This window comes from Erpetoichthys calabaricus, chromosome 11, assembly GCF_900747795.2.
Source record: "Erpetoichthys calabaricus chromosome 11, fErpCal1.3, whole genome shotgun sequence".
Lineage (NCBI taxonomy): Eukaryota > Metazoa > Chordata > Cladistia > Polypteriformes > Polypteridae > Erpetoichthys > Erpetoichthys calabaricus.
This window is the reverse complement of record NC_041404.2, coordinates 66,868,736-66,884,668: the sequence shown is the minus strand read 5'-3', so window position 1 is coordinate 66,884,668 and position 15,933 is coordinate 66,868,736. Positions and strand designations below refer to the sequence as shown.

The 15,933-nt window shown below is 37.0% G+C and overlaps 1 protein-coding gene across 1 annotated transcript in view; it reads right to left on the bottom strand.

Moving 5' to 3' along the window:
• ccdc22 (coiled-coil domain containing 22) overlaps positions 1-15,933 on the bottom strand; it is a 102,798-nt gene that overhangs the window by 28,677 nt on the left and 58,188 nt on the right. Inside the window, exons 9-12 of the mRNA XM_028813264.2 lie at positions 14,217-14,336; positions 10,621-10,737; positions 8,423-8,524; positions 3,358-3,465 (exon numbers count right to left, since the gene is read on the bottom strand). Coding sequence (XP_028669097.2) covers positions 3,358-3,465; positions 8,423-8,524; positions 10,621-10,737; positions 14,217-14,336 — 447 coding nt within the window. The remainder of the gene's footprint in view (positions 1-3,357; positions 3,466-8,422; positions 8,525-10,620; positions 10,738-14,216; positions 14,337-15,933) is intronic.

The window sequence follows — 15,933 nt, the reverse complement described above, 5'->3', positions numbered from 1 at the left end:
GAATAGCTTTTGCTATGACAATCAATAAATCAGAGGGACAAACAGAAAAACTCGGAATGTTTATTACAGAAACAGAAACAATATTCACTCACGGGCAGTTATATGTTGCGTTGTCACAATGTGTCTCCAAACAATATTGTTTTTAATGAACCTTTAAAGTAAAAGTGAAAATAATGAAATTGAAACAATTCCAAAAAAAAATATGTAAAATTGTATATCCAATTAACCAAACACCGGAGTTGGCGAGCGAAGCGAGCAGGGGGCAAAGCCCCCTAGTCTGGATCTAACACATAGATCTGTGCATATTTGCGTTCGTGATTTGGCTCAGGGTGCACTGTTCCAATCCGATGTAATATTTGTCCACATACGCGAAAGCAGTATGGGCCATTGCCAGCTGGTGGCCTGATATTTACCCTGGTAGATGCAAAAGCAAATGAACTATTGTAGGATCTAATGCAGTCCATAAAGTTTTTACTTTCGGGTACATTGTTAGTTAGAAGCTTCCGTAGATATTCAGGATATTCATCTAAAGGAGGCAGTCTAACCTGACCCTTTTGACAACAACGTGTAAAGTCATTAGTTGTATTGCCAGTTGTTTCTTCAGGGAAGTTAAGTGAATGACAATGACAGCAAATGATATTCATTAATCCTAATGAATGTTTATTAATAGTGGACTCATTACAGAATGCGTTGTCAGCTAATTGGCGGAATTGTTTAGCGGCTGTTTGTCGTTCCTTTCTTTGCCGTTTATCTATTGCCTCTGCTGTTTGAGAGGCGCGTTGTAGGCACCTGCGTTCATTAATTGTATTCAGGCGGGCTCGTTTCTGTATGTCCGTTAGTTGAGATGTCTCGTTTTGGAGCCGTGACTCCTTTGGTTGCGTTGTTTGAGAAGTGCGTTTTCGGCGCCTGCGTTCATTGTTTTTATTCAGGCGTCCTCGTTTTTGTAGTTCCGTCAGTCGAGCTCTTTCTTTTTGGAGCCGTGCCTGCTTTGCTTGCGGCATTTCAGACGCACGTTGTAGGCGCCTGCGTTCATTGATTTTATCCAGGCGGGCTCGTTTTTGTATCTCTGTCAGTTGTGATCTTTCGTTTTGAACCCGTGCCTGCTTTGCTTCCGCAGTTTCAGATGCGCGTTGTAGGCGCCTATGTTCATTGTATTTGTCCATGCGGGCGCGTTTTTGTAGCTCCGTTAGTTGAGCTGTTTGGTTTTGGAGCCGAGACAGTTTTGCTTCCGCGGTTTCAGACGCGCGTTGTAGGCGCCTACGTTTATTTTTTTTATCCATGCGGGTTCGTTTTTGTAGCTCCGTTAGTCGAGCTGGATCGTTTTGGAGCCATGATTGTGACTCCATTAGTTATCCGTTGCGTAGCGTTAGTAATATGGATAATTGCACTTACTGTTAATACGGAGCGTTTTCTGTGGTTGTACTGTTAATGATGCATCACTGTAATGTGATTCACATATGCTATATGGTTTGGACGTGTGAGGATGCCGTACGTTTAATACGGAGAGTTCATTGTAGGCGCGTGCGTTCATTGATTCTATCCAGGCGGGCTTGTGGTTTACCATTCTCGGTTAGCCATGTGTAAACTGCTTAATATTGTATTACTGTAATGTGATTCACATATGTTGTGGAGTCCGGATCTGTGGGGTTTCTGTATTATCTCGTGTTTATGCTTGCGGTGTGTTAGAAGTGCGTGGACCATGTTGTGTAGTGTGGACGTTTAGTTCAGAAGCGAGTTATAGGCGCCTGCGCCTTTCGTACTTTCACGCGCCTTCCGTACTATCTTTGTGGACCTGTGGGGCCTCCGTAGCCTCTTCCGTTTGACTCTGGGGTGCAGTGCAGAATCCTCTTTTTTGTGTGGCTGTGTCGTTAGTCGTTAGCTATGGGCGTGTTGTTGCTTCATTTCTTATTCACGTTAGTTGAGCTCTTTCGTTTTTGGGCCGTGACTCCTTCGTTCGCGGTGGATCAGACTTCACTTGCGGTTTATGAGACGTGCGCTGTAGGCGCCTGAGCACTATGTCTCCTAGTCCCATCGCCGTGTACCTGCGTCCGTGCCTTCCGGTTTACCATTCTCGGTTAGTAATATGGATATAACAATCATGAGACATCAGATTGACAAGGTTCTCCTTCATTTGTGTGGTCCAAAATACTCCTCCTTTCCTTGTAGTCGCATTATAGGAATTGTACTTCAGGGTGAGCTCTCAACAACTGTCAAAGTTTGCACACTAAGAAGCCCTAACTAATGACTTAAAACAAAATCAGACCTGTTTGATTCTGTCATGCCTAGTCAGCGAGTGCTAAAACTGAGTCACTGGGGATGTCTTACTGCGCAACTGGTAATCACAGACATGTGTCACAACTGTGCACAACTTGCTAAGAATATGCAAAAACTACTAGAAACTTTGTGCAGTGTGACACCACCCTAAACTGCAAAAAGCAGGTGAAAAGAATACTGCACCTTGAGCATGGGAAAGGTGCTATATAAATAAAAGTAAAACCAAATAGCAAACTAATTTTTCAAAAGAAATCATGCTTTTTTTTGTTTTTTATACTGCCACAGTGTCTTCATGTTCCAGACAATCAAGTTAAATACATGAAAAGGTTAAAAAAATGTTGGAGTTTTACGATAAAAAATATAGAACATAAAATAATGGTGCTTATGTTCAAAATCAATAAAATATTGGTAAAACCAAATTTCTAATGGTCTGTTCAATGCAGATTATGTAACTAGAAAGATTTAACAGGTAATCTACATGCAGTACAAACCAGTGCAAGCAAGCAAGACGCGTTTCTGCTACAGAGCTGTTCTACACAGAGTAGGACTATGAAACAATTTAATAGTTCAGCTATATTAGGTTTTATTCACACTATAGTTTCAACTAAGTACTTTATTATTTTTAAGATATAATTTTGAATTAACATTGTAAAACAACTAGTTACCAATGAATGGCCACTAAGAGGCAACATCTGCCTCAACTATTGATTATAACTATTAAAGCAATTAAAAATCTAGCATTGTGTATCTACCTGTGTGATGCCCCATACACCCCATGTACCCTGCAACGGTTCAGCAATGGGGCATTGCGTACTCATATCAAGGGTAAACCAGGGCATGTGAGAAAGCCACAATTTGTTACAAAAATGTTATTTATCAAAAACAAGGTGATCTTAATACATACTGATATACTGATTCATCAAAAATATCAAAAGTTGAATCCCTTCTATGAAAAATAAATATATCAAAAAACCCAATTCATGTTAAGTGAATAAATATGAAAAATGTTAAATGATGAAGTGTTTAGAACATGAAATAAATATAAAATTATATAGGAGAGGGACATGAGAAACACTTATTTACCTTGGTAATTTCTTCCTTTTGTTTCTTAATGTTGCCCACAATCTCCAGAATTCGCTGAGTGTATGCTGAACGAGACACATCTTTTGGAAGATTCTCATACTCTGTTACCTAAGCAGCAAAAATAAAAATTAAATGCTAAAAAGTAAAGTGTGGGTGAAGATTTATCAGTCTAATCCCTAACAGAATATCTAAATACTTTACAAATTTGGCACCTTAGGTTGGAATTAAATAAGGGTCCAAGCAATGGTGGCTGTTACACTGCCTCGCTAAGTCAGGCTAAAATACAGCAATAATAAAACTAAACTGCAGCATATTATAAATGTTTACTATGCTTTAATGATTACTGATTTTAATGTTATTGAGAATGTGATGGTGAATAAATTAAACAAGATAAACAATCTGTACATGAAATGAAACATCAAATTAAACAGAACAAAACACAGAAGAGAAACAAATAAAATTTACATTTTAAGTAGTAATGTTCATGTTTTTACATAAAGTAGGTATATAGCACACTGATATTATAATTAGACCTTTTTGTTATATGATAAAAACACTTCATATCTTTCAGCATAATTAAAGAATTCTCAAAATATATTTGCATTTACTGTCATAGAAAGACATAGGAAAGAGATCAATGAGTAGTCAGCAAAATTAATCAAAGGAAAACAAAAAGCCCCTCAAAATATTATGTAACTAGCTCTACTACAAAGCCCCAAACTCTGGGCCAGCTTACCATATACGCTCTCCTCTTCCTAGATCATGGTCACTCTCTTTCAAGCCCATTTCCAGGGGTACATGGCACCTACACTCATGTACTCAGAAAAGTCCTAAAGGGCTAGTTTGTCCAAAGCTTTGTCCAGAATGAGTGCCTTAAATGGACAAAGAATTGACAAACAAGAAAAATGTGCAGCTAATAAGAACAATAAAACTATTTTGACAAGAACAGGCCATTCACCCAAAAAAGTTTGCCAGCCCTATTCAACTAGACTGGGACAACAAAATTAATTTTATTTAGGGCCAAAAATAAAACTACATACCCAGCATGGACCACAGTATAGAGCTGAAGTCAGAAGTTTATATACACTTAGGGTGAATTCTTTAAAACTCACTTTATAACCCATCCAAAGATTTTACACTAACAAACTATAAATTTGGAATATTGTTTAAGACATTGACTTTGTGCAGGGCAAAAGTATTTTTTTCCAGCAATGCCCAAAGACATAATATTTCAGATTATTTCATTTTTTATTGCCCATATCACAATTCCAGTGGGTTGCATGATTACATACACTTTGTTAATATTTGGTAAAACTGCTTTAAATTGTTTAATTTGGGGGTGCTTTGCTGCAGGAGGGACTGGTGCACTTCACAAAATAGATGGCATCATTAGGAATGAAATTTATGCAGCAACATCTCAAGAGCTCAGCAATAAAGTTGGAGCTCAGTCACAAATGGGTCTTCCAAATGGACAATGATCCCAAGCATACCTCCAAAGTTGTGGAAAAATGGCTTAAGGACAACAAAGTTGAGGTATTGGAGTGGCCATCACAAACCCCTGACCTCAATCCGACTGAAAATTTGTGGGCTGAACTGAAAAAGCGTTTGCGAGCAAGGAGGCCTGCAAATTACACCAGTTCTGTCTGGAGAAATAAGCCAAAATTCCAGGAACTTATTGTAAGAAGCTTGTGAAAGGCTACCCAAAATATCTGGCTCAATTAGACAATGTAAAAGCAATGCTACCAAATATTAGCAAAGTATATGTATATTTGTGACCCACTAAAATTGTGATATAGGCAAAAAAAGTAAAATATGTCACAGAACATTGCTGGGCTGGAAAAAAATACTGCTGCCCTGCACAAAGTCAATGTCTTTCTAGATTTATAGTTTGTTAGTATAAAATCTGTGGAGGGCTTATAAAGTGAGTTTTATAGAATTTCGACCTAAGTATATGTAAACTGATTTCAACTGTATCAGCATACATTTGCCACATTTTCTTTACAAACAAGACAAACAGGTACCTCTCTGCATATCACAAGTGCATATTCTGCTTTCAGTCACTTGAAACTATATTCCCTCTTTATTAGCTTTTCTTTTATTGGCCATCACGGCAGGGTAAGAAAGCTACCAGCAGCCATGGGACTGAAATCAGCTCAGAGTGAAAAAAGTATGTCAGCACATAAAGCCAAGTGAAAGCAGAAGTCCGAACACATGCAACACTTTTAGCTAAAGCAAAGAACACTGTATGTCAATTTACAACCACGTTAACGTGTCACAATTAAATGGCATTTGGCCACATTGAATAACCAGGTGTAAATGCAGTGGTGATGAATCATAAAGACCAGTGAGAATGGCCACATAATAAACACAAACCAATCAGCAATTACAGTCTGCATTTCCAAAACATTTTGTTTTCACCCATCCACAATGCAGCACTAAGCTGGTGTTTTCAGAAAAATAAAGCTCTAGAGGTTATCTTCAAAAGTCTTTGGGAGTTAGAAATGCCTCGGTAGCGTGAAAAAAAGGTAAAAATGGAGAATATTGAATTTGTCTTTAAATAAAAATATGGCAGTGTGGATGTAGCCTCAGTCTTTCCACTGTAGATTTATTTGAAGTTGTGCAAGATATACAGTAAGATGAAAATCTTTTAACACTAATCTCTTACAGGTGTGATGTAGGTACAGTATATCTCTTCCAGATCTGCAATTATATCACTGGATATGTGTTGCATCCAGTCTGGAATTGGGTAAGTACTTCTCCAAACCTGTAAATTTTGCCTGGGGCCCAGTTTAGCATTTTCAATACAATTTTGGTACAAAACAATAAGTCAGTTTGATTGTACACTCAAATTACACATGCACTCATCAATATTTAATAATTATATCTTATATTCTATCTGTCCAGATGCAGCACAGCATTAGGATAATGGCTGATCTGTTTGGTAACTTTGTCCTCAAGTCACTTCAAAACATTCATTTTTTGCTTTGGCATTCCTTCCTTTTTTTCCTTCTATTTGCCATAGTGCTCTAAGGAGCTACAGGATCTCTATTATATCACCTCTCTATAGCCATTTCCTTTTCTCATCAAAGAAAGTTTCTGTTTTCTACCCTGTGTTACACAAACCCTCATAACCCATTACTCTCAGGTCTGCGCTATATAAATGCAAAGAATTATTATTATTGTTATTATTAGGCCTTGGATCTCAAATTATTCTCACCTCCCAGCTAGGGGATACGGTTTTCTAAAATACAAGAGATTTCTTGACGAATTATTATTTTACTCATTTTAAATACATGCAGAAGCTTCATCTCACCTGTCACAAGCTTTACTGAATGGGATTTTTGTCCTGATCTTCTCTTCCATCCTTGCCCCATGTGGTGTTCGTGGCATATTTATGCACATGTGCAAGTCTTACCCTCCTGTTCTGTAGTTTTAGTCTATAAATTCTTGCTTTTCTTTGATATTGTATGTTACCCCAAATTCTTATTCTCCAAGACATCTCCAGCTTTGCTCTCACTGTGCACCAAAACAAGTTCATCACCTAGGGCAGTGTGACTGCTAAATTGTTCCTTGCTCCTCAAAAAAATCCCTTGAATTAATCACCTTGAGGAATTAGCTATTCTCATTCTATAATGTGACTCACCTTGAATTATCTATATCACAAATTAACATGGCATCTAGTGAATTTATCCAAGACAAATTTTGCTGCTTCTCTGCTGAAATCTTTTACTGCAAATAATTCACAGTGCCGTGAATTATTCACCTGGAGGAATTAGCTATTCTCATTCTATAATGTGATTCACTTTGAGTTATCTATAATCACAAATTAACATGGCATCTAGTGAATCTATCCAAGACATATTTTGCTGCTTCTCTGGTAAAATCTTTTAGTGAAAATAGTTCACAGGGCACTTAGGTCTGAAAGTATAGTTTGATGACATTAACACTGCTCCACTAAATATGGTATAAGACTTGGGACATGGGTGGCAAGGGTAGGAAGAGCACTGTTTGGGGTATTTGTTATAGTAATATAATTTTCTTGCTGCCATCACTATACTAATTAAAATGGTTCACTTCTTGAAGCAAAACATCAAGTGCAGCCTGCATATACATTTTCTTAAACCACCAATTCACTACATAAGCCAGATAAGGCTTATAGTGGCTTTTCTGTCCATTTTGCCAAATCTCAGCTGCACTCACAGTAAAACAGGTATAGGTTAAATTTGGTATACAGTGTCTATCTCCCTGCTGCCTTGCACAACATAAAAGGTTAACTGAATCAGCAAAGAAAACAATCTACTCACTCAATGTTTGAATGCCTTGGTATTTTTCATATAAATGTGGTTGTAATCTACTTTATTTAAAAATTGCACTCCCATAACAAGAAGTAATAAACAGCAATACAAACAGCAACAGAAATCCACTTAGTCCAGTTGTGTGTTGCATGAGGACAAAGTCCATCATAGCACAGGTAGGGCAGGAATCACCCCTGGATAGGGATAGTGCACAGTGCACTATCACAACATTCACACTAATCATCACATATAGTTAATACAGAATAATCAGTAATATAAAATTCTTATTGTTCTGGATGTAGGAGGAAATCTGGAGCATCTGAAGGAAAACCAACATATGTATAGGGAGAGTGTACCAATGCCATGAAAACAACCAAACAAGGGATTTAAAATGACAATGCAGGATCTATAAGGCATCTGTGCTATCCACTGTGCCAAAATATCTAAATAAAAATAATATTAAAATTAAGCATAATCAGTTCTTTGTTGTTTCATACAGTTCCTAGCCATGGAAGCCAATTAACATCCTTAAGAATTATGCCAGTGCCTTTGAAGCAGACAAATTACATGCTTTAAACACTAGTCTCTATTATTCTGACCTATTTATTTACTTTCATTCTTTGTTAGTTAAAAACATTTTTTGTAAGCAAGAAAACAGAAGAGGAGTATGGGCACTACAAGGAGTGATAAGAAATATTCTAGTCAGACTGCCTTGTAGCACTTTATGTAAATAATTTAATGACAACAAATGTAAACTTTGAAGTACTTACCAGCTGTTTGTAGAGTTCCTCCTTTTTCTTGGCTTCATCTGCTGATTGACGGATCTTCTCATGAAGCCCCTTGATCTCAGAGACCTTTCGAGAGGACTCCAACTAAAGAGGAGAATAAACATACCATCTCTATAAGACTGATTTTGGGGTAGGGTAACACTTTAGTTTAGGTGTTGCAAAAATGCAACAGGACATTAACAATGGCTTCTTGGGGTGTTAATAACACTTATAAAATATCACTGAATTAGTTATCTGTGTAATATGACCTACAGAAACAGCTTCACTTTGGGACAATCAGAAGTGTCTCAAGTCAAACATATTTTTCTTGTTACTGCTTACTTCAGTATAAAACCTTTGAATCCTCCATATTCATATGGAGGATTCAAAGGTACTGAAGGATCTCAATATGCCACGCTGCACTTATTAGCATAATTAAAACTAAAATAACATTTTGTTAAGATCTTCTTACATAGGAGAAAATGAATAATAGGTTCATTTTTGCAGTATATAAAGTGTTTTGTATACAAAAGTGTGTATGTACTGTATAGATATTGTGACAAGTGTAGAGGGCGTAGCAGCCACTCAACCCAACACAGACAGACACAGAAGGCACACTTATAAAACCACAAGCTTTTTATTTTGTTTCTTCACTTGTAGGCAACTCCTTCCTTGTTCCCACAAGTACAACACAGTCCAAACCAACAAACACAATACTTTACTCACTCCCCCAGTCCTTCCAAGGCATCCCGGCCATCCATGAATTATATATACTATATATATATATATATATATATATATATATATATATATATATATATATATATATATATATATATATATAATATAATATTATATATATATATATATATAATATTATATATATATATATATATATATATATATATATATATATATATATATATATATATAATATTATATATATATATATATATTGTGAGGGATTCCCGGCCATACAGTCCGGCCAATACCACCAGGTCACCAGATGGAGCCCTCCCTGCAACATGGAGGTGCCCCGAATTCCAGCAGGGCCTCATGGACCTTGAAGTTTTCATGCACAGCCCTGCTGGATACCATGGGGGCCGCCAGGAGTCGCTGCAGGGAGGCCCAGGCATTTATGCTTTCCGTATAGCCCGGAAGTATTTCCAAGTCACAGGAACGGAAGAAATGATATACTTCTGGGCTGAAGAAAAGGAGAAGTTTTTGCCTGACCCGGAAGTGATAGAAAGTCACATATACTGATGGACAGAACCACTTCTGGGTCAAGGACTATAAAAGTATTGTGGGAAATCCCAGACGGGGAGCTGAGCTGGGTGGAAGGGTGGCAACGCGTCTGGGAGTGGAGGATTGTATTGATTATTTGTGATTATTGATTTACTGGAGTATAGTGGAGTGTGCTTTGTGCACTTTATTATTATAATAAATATTCATTTTGGACTTTTATCAGGTGTCTGATGTCTGGTCTGAGGGTTCAAGGGGTCACTGGGACCCTTAAATTGTCACTATATATATATATATATATATATATATATATATATATATATATATATATATATATAGTTATTCTACTTTACAGCATAACAATGAATACACCATTGTAACAAAACATTTGTGAACCATGTGAAAATTTCTACATTTTATATATGAATGACATAATAATAAAGACCATCTGAAAGAACAAACAGTAGAAAATTGCCATCTCTTTTTTTAAACACATAGTTTCAATATTCATGGTTAACGATAGGAAACTTGTGACCATCTACAAACAATGGTAATTGGAAAGGGCATGTATAGAGCCAGAGGGCTTTCTGCTCTTCATAACTAAGACCTATTGAAGCAAAATGTGGCCTGTTCAAGAGATTCAAAGACCTCAAAATAAAAGTCGTTGAAGCTGAAATATCTGGGAAAGCATTTCTCAAGAGACGGGCCACCATAAATCTAAAATGAGGTAGAAAAGACGAAATTCACAATCTAATCTCTACTACCTGCAAAGATTACTCTGAATGTGCACCATACAAGCCTCAAGAACGTAATAAGGAAACACAGGGTGACAAGTAAGGATCTGCCGGCACCTAGTGCACTTGATATTGTCAGTTGATGCCTGCAGACGTATTTCCAGCATGAAAATTTTGGATGGTACCATATTGAACACTTTCAGAAGATAAACAAGTGAAGGTTACCTCTTTGTTCCCACAAAGTTCTTTTAGTTGTCTATGCTCCTTAATTAGTGGAGCTCGATGTTTCTCCCACTGTGAAGCCAGATTTACAATACGCTTGGCACTATTGTCAACAAGAACCTGCATTACAAATAAAATACATGAGTGGCAAGGTTAAAGCAATAATGGCATATATTAATCATGTGAAACATTGTTGTAAAGGAGCAGTCTCAATCAGTCTTTACTTTATATACATTTTTCTTTTTTTAGCTTGGATATTTGAAAACAAAATTTTATAACTGAATACAACTCAGTCAAACAAACGAAGATATCAGTAAGTACAGCAGTATGCTCTAAAAACAATCCATGAAACACTGCATTCAGTTCCCACCTGAACAATAGAGCCTCTTTGTACTAAAGAAAGCTGATCATAGTTGTGATATGTTTACTTTAGAATTATATTAATGAGTTACTGCCAAGTTCTGAGATTTTATTTTTTCCAATTTGAGATACAGTGAAACCTCAGGTCACGAACGCCTCAGACCACGTACAAATCGGGTTACGACAAACTTCGCCAAACTTTTGCATCTGTTCACGACCACACACTCGGGTGACGAACAAGCCAGTTTCCCTTCTGGTTCGTACGCGCCGATGATTTCCGCACGTGTTCAGTCTCTCCCTGTGCATTCCCTGTATAGCAAGCGAGCGAGCGCGCGAGAGACAGAGTGCGAGCAAGAGAGAAAGCGAGCGAGAGAGCCCAAGCAGGGGTGTTTTGGCCAACACTCGGTGGGGCAGAAGGAAGCAGTCGCTCCAGCTGAGCGATCAAGGAGATGGAGTGACCAGAAGAAGTAAGTAAACATTTAGTTTACTATTACACTGTGCATTCTATGGTATAATTAACTATTTTTGTGCTTAAAAATCTTTAAAAAAATATATATATTTATATACAGCTTGTACGATCCAGAACGGATTAATTGTATTTACATACAATCCTATGGGGGAAATTACTTCAGGTCACGACCAAATCGGGTTGCGACCAGAGTTTTGGAACAAATTACGGTTGTGACCCAAGGTTCCACTGTACATAGAACATCACTCACCCACCAAGTTAGATGGGCTAGATTAGGATTCTTCCAGAGGAACAAAGTCCTCATGCAAGTAGTGTGATTTTCTGCAGCATGCTGTTATCCTACCAGGCATTGCTCCAGATACTGCCATTAAGGCATTAGGTGCGATTTTTAATCCAACTTAATTCATTATGTATAAAAAAATGTTATGCCCAAAATGGTTTGTGTACAGAACATTACCAAAACATATAAACTATCAATGCAAGCACCTAATGATATTGCCCTCATCTTGGAATTTGCCCTGGACACTTTTTGAACCATTTAGCACAATATATGTGCGATTGATGAACAATTATTAGTTGAATAAGGGCATACTTGGCGCATATTGAACTAGAGTGTTACTTTGTAAAGTCTAAAATGATAACTGAGAGATCCTGTTCTCCTTCGTTTCCTATAATCTTTAACTTCTTTTGCTACTACTGCGTCAAGTCTTAATTATTATCCAAATGGGTATAACTACTCATGGTTTTTAAATGCACTAGTATTCTACTGTCACTGTCAATTACTATGAGTTGAGCAACAACACGTGTAATGTTTGACAAAATTAAAAATGGAAAGATGCTTAGGAAACAGCTTATTAATTCCTATAATGACTCAGGAAAATATTATTGAAAAAAGTTATCAGAGTATATTCAATGGCAGCTGGTATTCATGAGAGTGGTATGTATTAACTGCACAAGTATCGAAAGAGAGTAAGCATGGCCAGCTAATACCAATACAACTGCAACTGGGAAATTATTGACTTCAACTTTTGAAAATCTATCTGTAAATTAAATATAAAGACAGTATACAAAGAATGATTGGTAAATGATAGTCTGGACACAACTTTGTATGACGAGATTTCTGTGATTTGCTATCTTCATTAATACCCTTGAAGCACAAACAAGGGAAAAGAAGTAGGTGAAAACCTGTTTGCAAATAAGCACATAAGTTATATATATAAAAAAAAAGCGCTGTGGATTACTTCATACTCTCTCCTTCTCTGAGGGTTTAATATAAATTTTCTTGGTTCACTCAAGGTGACTAATCACCAACAAATCTTGAGGGTATTGAAACATAAGTACTCATGGCCGAATGCCCTTCCATACACTAAAGTCTTATATTTGCCTATTAAGACACACAAGAGCTATGATGGCCTTATTTAGGTGACAAGAGTATAACAAAAGGGAGCAAGAAATAAAAACAAACCCACCAAATCTCAGTCTTCACTAATGTAAAATTGTTATCCAATCGACAGTATTATAACATCCAGTTCTGGATGTGGGTTACAACAGAGGACTAGTTCTTAATATTTATATTGGATGATTTATTGATTAACATTGCTTAGAGTTCATTTAGTAATAACTGTAAAAGGATTTCCTGATCAATGATAAGGAATCAGCCTGTATCCAGAAAACAGTTTGGGTCAATTTGGTAGCTGCAGTCTTTAAATAAAACATTTTCTGCTGGGGAAAGAAAGAGAGAGAGACAGGAGTGTGAAGAAGGGTCCAGGAAGATATACATATAAGGGAAAAAATGAATGTCTATGGCTAAAACTGAAGAAAGAAAAGTAGACACATTAAGCCAGAATACAGAAGTAAAAGGAAGGCTCCAGAAAACGTAGAGAAAAGTACCAGGGACTCTTGTACTGGATAGGAAGGGTCTGACAGAGGCCAACAGCTAAACAGTTGTGGGCACTGATTTATAGCCAATGCATACTTTGGATATGCTGACAATTAGGATTTATTTACAAGATACTTTAATAGTGCTATGTGAAAAATAAACAACTATGAAAGCTGAAGGGGGAGAAAGGATGATACATTCACTCCAGATGGCTCCGAGACCAGACTTAACGTTTATTTTCAAGAATAACAAGAATGGCAAGAGACCAAGGCTGAAACACTAATCTGCAATAGGACCTAAAAATACTCTTTTACACAGACCATCTTCATGTTGACAAATTGTTGTTAAACAAATAATGACAAGTAAACTGTGTTGTTTTGTAACCTGTGGTTAGATTTATCAGATTTTAGCAATTGGACAAGAATTTGATAATTGTCAGTTATAGCTTGATATATATTGTGAATTTTAGATATTTTATAAATGTGCATATATATATATATAGTATATGCACACACACAAACTGTATAATGCATAGTGGGAATAAAAACATTCTACACTGAAATTTTATTGTCTGATATTTTTATGTATACAAAGAAATACATCCAAACAAAGCTAAATAAAGATGAAAGAACACTCTTTATGTTAAAAATAAGTATTACTTAATTTTAATAACCTAGAAATAAAGGTTTATCCTCACCTTTCTTGCAAATGACTTAAACATACCATATGTAAGTTGTAGGGTCAGGAATTTTTTCCTCAAGCTAAGCCCTATCAGGAAAGTAGTGAAACATGAGAAAACTACTACATGTGAACCCATTTAACACAGTATGACATCTGAAAAGATCCCTTCAGTGGCTGTCCCGTAAAGACATGTAAAATTTAAGCTTTTACCTGCAGCTTGCCAAGGTTGTTCTCTGCATCAGGAAGCAATTCAACTGTTTTGCTCTTCACCTGCACTGATCCACTTTTCTCTTCATTTTCTAGTTCCTTTTGGTGAATCTCATCAGATACCTTAAATGGAATAATTAATTTAAAAATTTACAGGCAATATTAGATTTAAGTCAGTTTCAATATAAAATAACCAGGAAAATGAATTTACTTTGACATGTATCCTCATATCAAAATTAAGGTAAACTCAATTTTTACTCTGGTGTTACTATCACAGTACAAAGACATTTGTGTCTGGTTAATCATCAAGTTTACAATGGTCCAGTATGACTGATTGTGGGTGGGTGTTCCATGATAGGTAGCCTCTGGCTCAATAGCACTCTTATGTTTAATTAAAAGAATTATAAAAATGGATAGCCTGATATTACATCAAAGCATAATGCTTAAGACATATTCAAAAATAATTACTGTCCTGAGCAAAAAAAGGTCTAAGTGTCAATATGGGAGCTTATGGTCAGCTAATGTTTCTTCTGGGGCGGAGTGGTGGCTCTGAGGTAGGGATCTACACTGGTAATCGGAAGGTTGCCGGTTCAAATCCCATAAACACCCGAAGTGACTCTACTCCGTTGGGCCCCTGAGCAAGGCCCTTAACCTACAATTGCTTCTTCCTGGGTATAACGTTAATTTAGCCCTACAGGTAGGCCCTCCAACCTGCAGGGTAAAACCTGAGGGTTGGTGGCAGAATTGGCACTCCAGCCACCATAAAATACCTCACACTGAACTGCTCCATCTGAACTAGTGTGGTGCTGAGGTGTCATCCATTGCATGGCTGTACTTGGGTCCTAATCTGGGGATCCTGAGTTAATTTGTCATGTGGTGCGTGTGGCAATGCGCTGTATAAGCGTGTGCTCCTAACCTCTCTCCTCTAATGTTTCTTCACCAAAAAAATGTTTCTATGGGTTCTTGGGAATCCTTAGAAGAGCCACAAATTCTTCTCATTTATTTCTCTTGGCCTGGTTCATTCCATCTCATTCATGGTATGTTTCTACTTCAACCCTGTCACACTCCATGTTTTACTCTATTTGCCTGCTGCCTTCACACCAATCATCTCTCTCAACTAAGTACTGGTTTTCTACTCTCTCAGTAACACTCCATAGATCCAGCTAATCATCCTTATTTTAATCATTTTATCTATATGTAGCTGATTATAACTTACTCCTTTACAACCTCTTTACACAATTTTCATATAATTTTCAAGTAGATATTTGATGCAATTTTACAAATCAATACTTTTTGAGTGGCAGTATGGTGATGAAGTATTGCAGTATGTCAGCATACTGATGCAGCAATCTGGACTGAAGATCCATGTCTAAGCATTGAGTTTGCATATTCTTCCCAAGTCTGTGTGGGTTTCCTCTGGCTATTCTGGTTTTCCTTCCACGTCATGAAAGATGTGCATGTTAAGTTACTTGGTTCATATTTGAATTAATGTATGAGTAAGCCCTGGTGCTCAAACCGTGAATGTTTCCTTGCTGGAACCCAGTACTGTTAGGAGAGGCTTCAGTCCCCCTCGAACATTTAAAAGGATTAAGACAGTTTAGAAACGTTTTGTGACTTATTAAGAACATCCCTTTTTCCAGGTGTGCTTGCTACTATTATCTATCATATAGTTCTCTTCAAGATGTTTAAAATAATTTCAAACACACTTTTCAAGTGCACC